At 42.6% G+C, this 13,065-nt stretch overlaps 1 protein-coding gene across 1 annotated transcript in view; it reads right to left on the bottom strand.

The window, feature by feature from the left end:
- Positions 1 to 13,065, bottom strand: part of FIRRM (FIGNL1 interacting regulator of recombination and mitosis) — a 134,754-nt gene that overhangs the window by 33,715 nt on the left and 87,974 nt on the right. Inside the window, exons 12-16 of the mRNA XM_073644079.1 lie at positions 8,637 to 8,757; positions 8,307 to 8,493; positions 5,145 to 5,227; positions 4,982 to 5,033; positions 2,815 to 2,904 (exon numbers count right to left, since the gene is read on the bottom strand). Coding sequence (XP_073500180.1) covers positions 2,815 to 2,904; positions 4,982 to 5,033; positions 5,145 to 5,227; positions 8,307 to 8,493; positions 8,637 to 8,757 — 533 coding nt within the window. The remainder of the gene's footprint in view (positions 1 to 2,814; positions 2,905 to 4,981; positions 5,034 to 5,144; positions 5,228 to 8,306; positions 8,494 to 8,636; positions 8,758 to 13,065) is intronic.

Raw genomic sequence — 13,065 nt, 5'->3', positions numbered from 1 at the left:
GGGTGCCATGACCCACTGGAGAGCAACTGGGGTGCCAGAACAGCAGAACCCCTCATAAGTGACCCAATTTTACAAACTACACCTCTAAATGAATTCATCTAAAGCCACGTTCACACATTCAGTATTTGGTCAGTATTTTGCATCAGTATTTGTAAGCTAAAACCAGGAGTGGGTGAGAAATGCAGAAGGAGTGAGTGTTTCTATTATACTTTTCCTCTGATTTTTCCACTCCTGGTTTTGGCTTATAAATACTGATGTAAAATACTGACCAAATACTGAACATAGCCTAAGGGTGCAGTTTTCATATTGACACCACGGGTGAGTCACAGAATTTTATACCATTGGGCAGTGAAGAAAAAATAATTATATTTTTATCACAACATTTTTGTTTTAGCCCCAGATTTTACATTTTCACAAGGGGAAATGGGTAAAAATGGCACCAAAATTTATCACACAATTTTTACTGAAAGTGAAACTGGTACAGTACTGCTTAGCCACATGGCAAGACTCGGGAGGGACGGAGTGCTATTTGTTTCCTGAGGCGCAGATTTTCCTAGCATAGTTTGCAAACTCCATATACAGAGCCCCTAAGTGCTAGCAGAGCAGAATACCCCCCTCAAGTGACCCCATTTTGGAAATCATACCCCTTTGGGAATTTATTAACAAGTGTAGTAATTATTTTGAGCTCTCATCGCTACAGAAATGCCAAACATGTGGACATCAAATGTGGTTTAGGCACACTGTGGGGCTCAGAAGAGAGGGGAGCTTTTGGATTTGGGAGTGCAGAATTTGCTGGATTTCTTTTGGAGGTGAGGAGCCATAGAGCTTTTCCAGAGCCTTTGTACTAACAGTAACGTGGATGCCCCCTATATTTCCGTTCTGAGATGACAGACCTGAGTGGGGACTTTTTTTGTGGATTGAGTTGAAGCTTTTATTGGGAACATTTTACATAATGTTTGGGCTCACTTTTATCCTGTGGTCTACGCTGAGCACTTACATTGGGGTTTCCATCTAAATCTCTGAGTGACGTGATTCAGATGAAACCCCCGAGGGATCCATTCACTATAATGAGGCAGCAGTTACTCTGGACTCCATCAGGACTCTGTTTAGCGGTCTCCTTTTTTTTTTTTTAAAAATAGGTGTACAAAATTGTGGTACTTTTATGCATGCCTAAAAAGAAGGACACCGCTGGATCATAGGCCAGACAGCGTCCACGGTTTCTCCATCTGCCTCATTATAGGGAATCTTCCGCTGGGGGTTCTGTCTGAATAACGTATTTCAGATATTTACACAGAAAACCCCAGTGTAAGCGCTCAGCGTAGCACACAAGATAAATGTGCACCGAGCCTTACTGCGATCTTTGGGAGGCATAACTCTTATTTTTCTGCTGATGGAGCTGTACGGTGGCTTGTTTTTTTGTGGGACAAGATGACGTTTTCAGCTATACCATTTTTATTTACATTCATCTTTTTGATTGCGTTTTATTCCACTTTTTGTTCTGCAGTGTAATTATAAAGCATTATTTTTATTTATATCTTTTTTATTATTATTATTATTTTGTGATTTTTTGTTTTCAAATATTTTTACAATTTCTTTTTAACTTTTTTACTTAGTCCCTCTATGGGACTTTCACTTTGACAACTCTGATGGCTTATGAAGCATAGCAAAGCACGAGCGTTGCTATGCTTTACAAACTGTCAATGCTGCACTGACACAAGTTAGTTAGATCATGCACTGCGCATGATCTAACTAACTTGTTAATTGCCTGGTGACCCGAATGTTGTCATGATGACATCGGGTCACTATGGCAATAATCGGCCCCTGGTGATGATGTCGCGGGGGAGCCGATCGGAGGGCAGAGGAGTATAAATTCCTCTCCCTGCCTTCTAAATGCTGCAATCGATATCAATCGCAGCACTTAGCGGGATAAACTACTGGGAGCGGTGCCCGCTCTGCTCCTGGCAGTTAGTACCGGGTGTCAGCTGTCATATCAGCTGAACACCCGGTGGCGACTGCCTGAGCACAGTCTCCTCTGCGCGGGCAATCGCCATGACGTATATATACCTCATCTGTCGGGAAGTACTTCCAAACCATGACATATATATACAGCAAATGTTGGGAAGGGGTTACGGAACCAAGAACAAATTGCTTGCGCCTCAGCCTTTATTTTTGTCCTGTAGAAGATGATTTTATGCTCCTCAGCTCTCTGGCGATAAGCAAGGAATCATCTGAGCAAGTATGAGGAATTCCCATGTGCGCTTGGCTGTTTCCAGAGTTCCTATATCAATGAATGGAGATGCCACGCATGCGCTGCAGCTGGGGCACGAGCTGACATAGGTGATGGGGAACCACCATTGTAAAAGGGGAGGTGGGAGCCGCATTGGACATCTGTGGCATATCCTGTGGATATACCATACATGTCCACCATCTTACAACCCTTTAATAAGGTGACTATTATTAATTATTATATCGCCATTTATTCCATGGCGTTTTACATGTGAAAAAGGGGTATACATAGCAGAAACACTTACAATAATCTTGAACAAAAAGAGTCAGCAAATGGTACAGGAGGAGAGAGGACCCTGCCTGCGAGGCCTCACAATCTACTATGCACCGATTTGGAAACTGCTACATGTTGTGATTAGATTAGAAGCGCTTCTCTCCCTTCCTGGTGAAATATGTAGTTTTACAGTTTGTCTGTGAATCCATTGGGGCTTTTATATGAACGTTTTTGTGATGTTCTTATTAGAGCAATCACTATTCACAATTGTGAAATCAGAATCGGTTTTATGTGGGATGGACAGAATTACATACCTGGTTATCAGCATCCATTAAAAAGAGCAGACGCCTCAGCAAGATGGTGAGGTGAGTAAGCTGGTAAGCATGGCTAGGGCTTGATCTTACCTTCCGAGAAACACACAAAAAAAAAGCATAAATCAAAGTATCCACCATAATATCATGGTATCTTATGTCAAGTGTAACATCGGGGAACACCATTAATAATTTTGAAGGTCACAGACCAAAATTAAGTGTTGTAACATAAATCTCCATGCACTGACCCCTGATGACTATGCATTGTGTGCAGCCACTACGTCTACCTGAGGCACAACTGCAGAGGGCAGGTAGAAAGGGGCAGCCTACATATATCCTGACACTACTACTACCAGAATTGGACCCTTCCCACCAGGTACTAATGATATTACCTGTCATTAAGTAATTCATGTCTTTACGGAGTCATCCCTAGCTAAGGACTAATGGCTTTGCAACTCATTTGGAAGTCGAAAATGGAGGCAAACCAATGGAAATTAACTCTAGTGATCCATTTAAAAATCCATAAAGATATGCAAATGTATATGTAAAATTTAAGGGGCATCTACACTGCATTATCCAGGAATGCTTATTTTATAATAATTGTGCAGTGTAAACCGGCTTCTGATCACCTGATGAATGGCCAAAATGCTCTTTCAGCAGGTGACATGATCTTTTGGTCTGCACTATGTGCTAAGCGTATATTACTGATCATCCAAGTGCACATCGACAACAACGGTCTGCCTGTAGTAAACAGGCTATTAAATGACATGTAGCATGATCTGTGGTTGTTAGTGCCACCAGTCGGCAAGTATAAACCGATGCCTAGTCTCTATTCTAACGTTAAAATAAATAGAGAAACATATTGCTCTTTATTTGGAGGTTTCATATATATATTCAACTATTGGTCAAAGTAAGAATTACTGTAAATCTCATCTTCTTAGCAAAGGGGGTGTAATCTACCAGAAACAATCACTGATAAGAGCTGAGGATCACACCCCCTTGGCTAAGGTGATCTGGTATAAAATTTCAAAGACAAAAAGGAAAAAAGCAATATACAAGAATTAAACAAAAAAAAAAACACCAGTGAAAATTAGTCCAGGTAAAGTGTTGGAGTATATAGAACAAGCAATACAACGATCATGGGTTCAGGTCCCATAGGTTGATTAAAAACTATTAAACTAGCTAGCAAAACTAACTAATCAAATTAAACAACCCATGGATAAATGCTGTAAAAATACCAAAACATTAGAACTAGAAAAATGTCAGAAAACAAGCCCTCATATGGCCATGTTAACACATAAAAAAAAAAAGTTATGGCACTTGGAAGAAGAGGAGGAAAAAAGTGCTGCACAAAAAAAAAAAACAACTAGTCATAAAGGGGTTAAGGGTGTCTGTAGACAAAAAGTGACAGGCCCTGATTAATTAAGATTGACTCTGTGCTCAGAAGTGTTAATGATTAGGACCTGCGCTTTCACTCCACTGACACTGAGATCTTGATTGAGTGGTCCTGATGTTTGCCATGGTAGTTTCATGGCCAAGTAACAGCCTTAGAGTCTGCTGGCTATAGCGGCCTGTTCAGAGGTTATCAAAATTTACGTGGTAAAAATAAATTTTTTCATTAATTCGTGAAAAGCACCTGAAGGGTTAATGAACTACCCGAAAGCAATTTTGAATTCCCTAAAAAAATAAGTTTTGTAAATTGAAAAAAATGAAAAATTACTGCTACATTTCTAAACCTTCTAAAATGCTAACAAAATAATTGAACATTTTATAAAAGGTGCTGATATAAAGCAGACATGAGGGAAATGTTATTTATTAATGTTTTTGTGTGGTGTGACTAGCTGAATTAAAGCGATAATCATTCAAAGTTTGAAAATTGCATTTTTTTTTACATTTTTGTCAAATTTCTGATATTTTTATAAATAACTGCAAAACATATCAACCTAAAGTTACCATTATCAAAGTATAATGTGTCACAAAAACAACAAACAATCTCAAAATCAATTGGATATGTTGAAGTATTCCAGATTTATTTCTACATAAAGTGACAAGGCAGATTTTTTTAAAAAAGGCCCGGTCACTAAGGGGTTAAGAAGAACTGACAGACAAAGCATAGGCAGCAATACAGGGGAGAATACAGGACCAATATTATACTTCATCAATTACTTACCAAAAAGGCTATAATATGAACATGGTGAGCACAAAGTTCTGCAGTTCCGTATCTGAAAGTATTACAATAAAAATGATCAATTATTAATCCCTAAAAGCAAAGTAATAAGGCAACATGCAAAATGATGGTACAGAACCGTGATACATGATGTAATGGAACTTACCGCGCTAAGAAACACCACACGTCAATGGCCAAAAGGGACTCCAGCATCCTCTCACTGAGCACAGCACACAGCAGAGAGCGCTCCTAAAACCAGAAGCACACCGCTGTAAGATCAGAGCACTGAGAGACACGCTGCATTCTCTGAAGGAGAATTATACATTTCTCTGAAGGATACACTTTATTGTGTTACATTTTTTTGTGGTTTCCACTTTTATTGTATTTCTATTTCTAAGAGTCATTTATAATATTTAAGCCCCATTCACTGTATTGTTAGAGCCTTTGGCAGCTCCACACCCACATATACAGCATCAATCCTATGGCTGATATATTACCACCTGTGTATTACGATCTATGTCAGGCTTTGTCTGGACTACACACTATAAGACACTGCTGCAAATTCTGGCCTCCACAGCTCCGGCAGTAGTATTAGGATTTTTTGGGCAGAGGATGGTCTCAGCACTTTGCTCCATAGTGTTATGCTCACTATCCTCAACATTTATACTGCAAAGCTAAACCTTTTTTTCACAATTCTGCACAAACTGTATATGACCCCAGTGACACTGACCGTACTGCAGCATTGAGGCTTTGTGCCCACGATGCAGAAATGAAGCAGAAAATTTCTGCAGCATTTCTGCATCTCCCTGGCAGAAAAAACGCATGCGGATTGTACATGGGTTTTTCCTGCCAAATACATGCGGACTTGAAGCGTTCTTCACATGCATTTCTGCATGCGGATTGACAAGCGCTTTCCAGGCGATTTTAGCATCACTTGGAAAGTGCTTGACAACTAGGTCACACTATATAAATCCATGCAAACAGCATGGATTTAGGGTATGTGCCCACGTAGCATTTTTCAAGCATATATGCTGCGGAATTTCCGCAGCGTAAACACTTGTGAAACGCTATGTAATCCGCTCCCCATGGTCCCCAAGGGGATTCCGCAAGTTCAATGCCCATGCTGCGGATTTTTCCGCAGCATTTATGATGCGTGGAAAAATCCGCAGCATGTCCATTCATTTTGCGTTTCCGCAAGCGGAATTGCCTTTGCAATGCAATAAAAAACGCAAGGCAATTCCGCATGTGGAAATCGCACGATAAACACGTGCGGAATTCCGCATGCGTTTATCTGGGAGAGGACATGCAGAAATGAAGCAGAAAATTTCTGCAGCGTGGGCACATAGCCTTATATAGTGTGACCGAAAGAATGTTTAAAAAAAAACAAAAAAAACCCCTATACTTACCTTCCGATGGCCCGGGGTGTGTAGTTGCGCTCGTTCCTGGCTGCCGGATATCGCGGGACACTGCACTGAAGGGCCTGCGGTCACATGACTGTGACGTCACCGAAGGTACTTCCGTCCTGCCCGCAAGCACAAGGAACGAGACCGGGGGCCGTCGGAAGGTGAATATAATCTTTATTTTATTCTTTTTTTTTTACAGGTACAATGATACCCAGGTCTCGATGAGAGTTTCCTCTCCTCCAGAACTGGGTACCATCCGCACATTGAAAAGCATATAATCCGTGAGTACAAATGTACTGACACGGATTATATGCGTCTCAATGCAAGTCAATGGCGGCGATTACGCCGCGCTTCCGCAAAATTAATGGACATGCTGCGGATTTTTGAGCGTAGCATAAACGCTGCGGAAAAAAACACAGCATGGGCATTGACAGTGCGGCTTGTCATTGGGGACCATGGGGGGCGGATTACCAAGAGTTTTTGAAGCGTTTACGCTGCGGAAATTCCGCAGCATAAACCCTTGAAAAACACATCGTGGGCACCCAGCCTGTGTGTATCGCTGCCTGTATATAACCATGTTGGCCTGAAAAAAGTATCAATGATAGTAAAACGCATCGCCGCTAAATGATAACTAGATTCCCTTGATTTCCCTTCTATATGACCTTGGTGACGCAGCTGCCCCAGCCCTATGGGCCCTTCTACATATTCTCCCTCACATTTGTGAAACAATGGTGATTCCTATAACTGGGAAGAGGGGCAGTTGGCTGCTGTACCCTTACCATGCTATTTCACAGCTGTGTCTGGCAGTTACACCACCAAGGTGGCACATAACAATACACTGCGCTCTCATTATGAGATCCTTAAACCGTGGAGCGCCCTAGATTTTATCAGTAGGGCCTGTCAGGTGTCTGGCATGTAAGGGGCTACTCTCATGGTTTACCCCCTATTACAGGGCAGAACAACTGAATACAAATAGCAGCGAGCACATAGCCTTAGGACTCGGTTCACAACAGGGTCATGATTTTCATAGGAGCCATGTTGGATATGACTGATCTGTTTGGCAGATCTGTTTTCTACATCAATCTAAGCTTGATGGGAAAAAGCTAACACTAATGTGAACAGACACTAAGGCTGTGTGCCCACGATGCGTTTTTGGTGTGTTTTTGGTGAGTATTTGCAGCGCGTAAACGCTCCAGAAACGCATTGCATACCTTATCCCATGACTTTCTATGACATTTTGCAAGTTCTGTGCACATGGTCCGGATTTTTTCTGCGCAGATTTTACTCGTAGAAAAAATACTGACATGACCAATTCTTGTGCGTTTCTGCATGCGTATTTGCCTATACAATGCATTGGGAAAACGCATGGCAAATACGCATGTAAAAACCGCATGCGTTTTTCTGCCTAGGAGATGCAGAAATGCTCAGGAAAATTTCAGCTTCATTTCTGCATCGTGGGCACTAAGCCTTAGGCTATGTCATTGTGTGTGTCAGAGGCTGCAATAGGAGTCTTGAGTGCAGTGCTTCTCATCCTGTCAGGTCTATGGACACTGCACTAATATACTGGAGGGGCCTAATTGTATGTCAATAGTGTCCGCTTGTAAAGGTCCTTCATGTGATGAACACAGGAATGTACTAGGGATTCAATTGATGACAAAAGCCATGCTGCACATATGAACAAGGCCTTACAATAATGCTTCTTTTCCAACTGTCTATATATGTTTACTTGGGAAAGCAAAGTCAAATGAAGGACAGCATTTAAAAGTATTGTAGCTCAATTAATTCTGCTTTATTGCCACCTACATTTATGCACAATAATATTTCTACTTAGACTTGCAAAGAAACAAACCAAGAGTTCTGATACAGATACTGCCCCTTGTATAATCTGTCTCATACCAAGATCTTATTCTTATCACTAGACTTACTAATTCAGCAAAGCAACCTGGAGGCTGCAATACAATGCAGGCACACAAGCGGGTGCAGACGTATTGATAGAAGGAAAGGGTTATTGGGTTCTGGCCTTTTTCTAACTCATCCTGCAGAACAGCAGGGAGGACTATCTCAGGAGAACATCGTGCAAAGCTCTGTAGCACTGCTTGAAATACGGACATCCTGAAAAGGACCAAGAAACAGAGATTGTGTTAGCAATTCTTCAAATCAGTTTTTTTGAGAAATAAAACACATTTTGCTTGTTAAATTATATTCAGGATTATAACTAACATTGCTAGCTGTCTAATGACTCTACACATACATACCTAGCTGGAGACTTGCTGCTTGTGCACCATAACACTTGTATCTCATCAGGAAGAGTGGGAAGTTTATTCATTATGTGTGTGAGAATCAAGCAATGAGGAAGGTGATGCTCAGGTGGAAGATCTATACAGAGAAATACACAGTGTGCAATGAAAGTAATAGATCTTAGCTTCATTAATATGGTCAGCTACTGAATTGATGCTATGGATAATTGGACGTAATACTGCACAGCAATGGCAATCACATCCAAACAGAAACAATAAAGGACAGCTACAAACTGAAATGGGGTGAATATGCAATAAGTAGACTCAAATAAAATGTAAAAAATGCAATAACAATGCAATTGTGGTTTTGGAAAAAGAATTAAAAAAAAAAAAAACAATACAAAAAACACAGGCGCAATGTTTACTTTTTTCAGATTTTTGCATTTTTTTCATAACAAGAATGTAACACATATACTCAAATGTCAAACTGCAATCACTACTTCCCAACTACAATATAACCACAACAGAAAACAAGCAACTATCAGGCTGATTTTCATAGGAAGATATCAAAAAATTGTTTAAATATAATAATTTTATTTCATCATTATTAAAAGCATAATAAACTTGCAAACACTTTCCATAACCAACCAACTACCCTTTGCACCAGAATAACATTTCCCGTATTCTTAATATATAAGGTGCAGCTGCCATACATATTATTAAGTAGTGATGAGCTAGCACTAAAATGCTCGGGTGCTCGAAGCTCGGGTCGAGCACACTGGAATACTCGGGTGCTCGACCCGAGCAACGAGCCCAATGTAAGTCTATGGGAAACGCGAGCATTTTTCTGGTGGTCCCCCCCCCGGCGGTCTGCAGAAGGTCAAAAATTGCCCAAATCGATGGGAACGGTGATCAATTAAACGTCAGGCAGGCAGAATATATAGGCAGACAGGCATGCAGGGTATATAGGAGGGTGCATGAAAAACATAGCAGGGAACTTGGAACACACTAGTGTCCTCCGATTTTCATGCACCCGTCTCTTTAAAAAAGCCGACCGGCAATTCATCAGCGGCATACACCGGTACCCGACAATTTAGAACAGAAAGAATAGAGCATCACACATAGATTAGATAGATAGAAACATGTCAGTCACATATATAATAAGTACAGTGATAGTGTTGATTACTGTACTTGTCATTTAGTGTTAAAATAAAGGATTTATTAAAAAAAAATTGGCGTAGGGTTCCCCGTACTTTTAGTCTCTAGAGGAGTTTAAGCAGACGGCTGGGGCAGATGTTTGAAGCCTGGGAAGGGGGTAATACCCACGGAGCTTCCCAGGCTACTAATATCAGCCCCCAGCTGAATACCTAGCCTTTACTAGCTATTAAAATGGGGGACCCCCCCCAAAAAATGACGTGGGGTCCCCCCTATTTTAATAGCTAGCAAAGGCTAGGCAGACAGCTGGGGGTTGATATTAATAGCCCAGGAAGGGTGCCATGAATATTGGCCCCCTCCCAGGCTAGAAACACCAGCCGTCAGCCGCCCCAGAAATGGCGCATCCATAGGATGCGCCAATTCTGGCACTTAGCCTCGCTCTTCCCACTGCCCTGTAGCGGTGGCAGTGGGGTAATAGGGTTGGGGTTGATGTCAGCTTATAATGCCAGCTGACATCAAGCCCGGGTTAGTAATGGAGAGGCGTCTATAAGACACCCCCATTACTAAGCCCATAGTCAAAGTTAAAAAAAAAAAACACAAACACCCAGAATAAAGTCCTTTAATTGAAATAAACACACAATTCTTTAATGTTCTAAATTAAACCATACTTGCCATCACGCCCATTCCAGCTGAAGCCAACGATCTCCTGCAATAAAAGTAAAATAATAAACCAATCTCATCCTTACCTTTCCATGGTTCCCAGGACGGCTCCAGCTCTGCTACATCGAGATGACAGGCTGGACCGCAGCAGAAAGCTGCCATACAGCTTGCCATGCCGCAGACACTGAGAAGCGCAGTAATGCTTGCGCTCTGCAGTGTCTCTGAAGGATGACAAGCTGGATGGCAGCACTCAGCTGCGATCCAGCCTGTCATCTCAATGCCATCCCAGCGTGGGAGAATTCTCCTGCTCAAGTGCTGAGCGCAGGAAAATTCTCCCACGCTGTCAGTGACGTGCATGAGGTGAGCTGAGTTCATTGGACATGAACTCGGCTCATCTGGATGCCGTCACAGCCAGACACTGAGGAGCGCAAGCATGCCTGCGCTTCTCAGTGTCTGTGGCATGGCAAGCTGGATGGCAGCTTTCGGCTGCGATCCAGCCTGTCATGTGAATGTAGCAGAGCTGAAGCTGTCCTGGGTACCATGGAAAGGTAAGGATCAGGTTGCTTTATTATTTTACTTTTATTGCAGAAGACATTGGCTTCAGCTGGAATGGGCGTGATGGTAAGTATGGTTTAATTTAGAACATTAAAAAATTGTCTGTTTATTTCAATTACAGGACTTTATTCTGAGTGTTGTGGTTTTTTTAAATACTTTACTAGAAATTCATGGCGGTCATGTCTAATATTGGCGTGACTCCATGAATTTCGGGCTTAGGGCCAGCTGATAATACCAAGCTGGCCTTAACCCCTTTATTACCCAGTTAGCCACCGCACCAGGGCCCTGGATGAGTTGGGTACAGTGCCAGAAGATGGCGCTTCTATGAACGTGCCATTTTCTGGGGTGGCTGCGGACCGCAATTTGCAGTGGGTGGGGCCCAGAAAGCTTGAGCCTCCCTGCACTGCGGATTCCAGCCCCCAGCTGCCTAGTTGTACCTGGCTGGACACAAAAATAGGGCGAAGCCCCACGTATTTTTTTTTTTATTATTTCATTAAATTTATGAAAAGGGCAAAGTCAATACCAATGGCTGTAGGAAAAAATCAATTACCATACATATGACTGCCATTTCCCGAGACGATTGGTCTCCCGGGAGGATCCAACGGATCCTTATGCAGTTTTGGTAACAGATATAAGGTCGGCAATTTACGATGTAGTTTTTTTTTATCACTTCAACCATTCTTTTTGGAATGATGTTGTCCTCATGGGCCTTTTCCAATATCTGTACCAGTTGATCTTGAAACCGAGTTAGGGGGTTAAATGCTAATTTCTGATAATAGGCTGGAAAATCAAGTATTTTTTCCGCCTGCTTTTCATATAGGTTATGAGGACAAACAACCAACACCTATTTTCACAGCATGCCATTATAATCCTTGTAAGTATGTCTCAAAACCTTTCTGACATATAGGAAATGACAGCAGCAGATATTTTACATCCATTTCCATGGACAGACACTAGCTCTGATATACTCATATACCTGCGCTTAACAGCTTCTTTGGCCAACATACGATTGCACTTCCACCTTATAACTATACTAGATGGTGGCCCGATTCTAACGCATCGGGTATTCTAGAATATGTATGAGGCCGACCGGGTGCGACTAATCAGCAAAGCAGTGTTTAAATGGGTTGTGCACTACTTTAAATTAACCCCCCAATGTATCCCCCCGGGGCCCCTAATGAATTTTGTAATTACATCATGTTGTCAATACTGTTTGTGACAACATCGCTGACCACGCACAGCCAGGACGTAATTCCCCCGGCTGCAGCCGGCTCTTGCTTCCGCTTACATCACGACTATTGTGTCTGCAACCAGGTGTCTCCTGTTCCGCATACCACGGTGAATGACGGGCTGTGGGCGGGGTTATCCCCCATCGTGTCACACCCAGCATCCACTGCGCGCTCTGTGAATGAATGCGCATGCGGTAGATGCCGGGCGTGACGGGATGGGGGATAACCCTGCCCACAGCCCATCACTCACCGTGGAACGCGAAACAGGAGACCCCTTGGCTGCAGCCGCAAATAGTCGTGACATAAGCGGAAGCAAGAGCCAGCTGCAGCCGGAGGTCACATGCTGCCTGTGCGCGGTGACCCGAGTATAAGCCGAGACCCCTAATTTTACAACAAAAAACTGGGAAAATTTACTGACTTGAATATAAGCCTAGGGTGGGAAATGCAGCAGCTACTGTTAAATTTCCATATCCTGGTATGTATGGCTCCCTCATCCCCTAATTGTGGTTTGTAAGGCTCCGCATTCCCCTAATCCTAGTTTGTATGGCCCCCTTATCTTGGCTTGTACGGCCCCCTCATCCTGGCTTGTATGGCCCCCTCATCCTGGTTTTGTATGACCTCCTCATTCCCCCATCCCCACAGCACAGTTAAAAAAATAAACACTAATACTCACCTTCTTTCCTTACTTCTGCTCCAGCGCTGTCTGTCCTGTTTTCAGCAGCTCCTGGCAGGATCGGAGGCACAGCACGCGCTCTCAGATACTGCCCTGAGTTGCTGCTGTCTGTAGATTTGCTCCTCTCCACGCCGGGACTAAGTGCGTGGAGATGCACAAATCTGCATTCACTTTA

This window comes from Phyllobates terribilis, unplaced genomic scaffold (assembly GCF_046119375.1).
Source record: "Phyllobates terribilis strain yellow unplaced genomic scaffold, ASM4611937v1 Scaffold_8__6_contigs__length_399053987, whole genome shotgun sequence".
In the NCBI taxonomy this organism is placed as follows: domain Eukaryota; kingdom Metazoa; phylum Chordata; class Amphibia; order Anura; family Dendrobatidae; genus Phyllobates; species Phyllobates terribilis.
The sequence above is the reverse complement of the archived record's forward strand: the minus strand, read 5'-3'. Positions and strand labels throughout refer to the sequence as shown.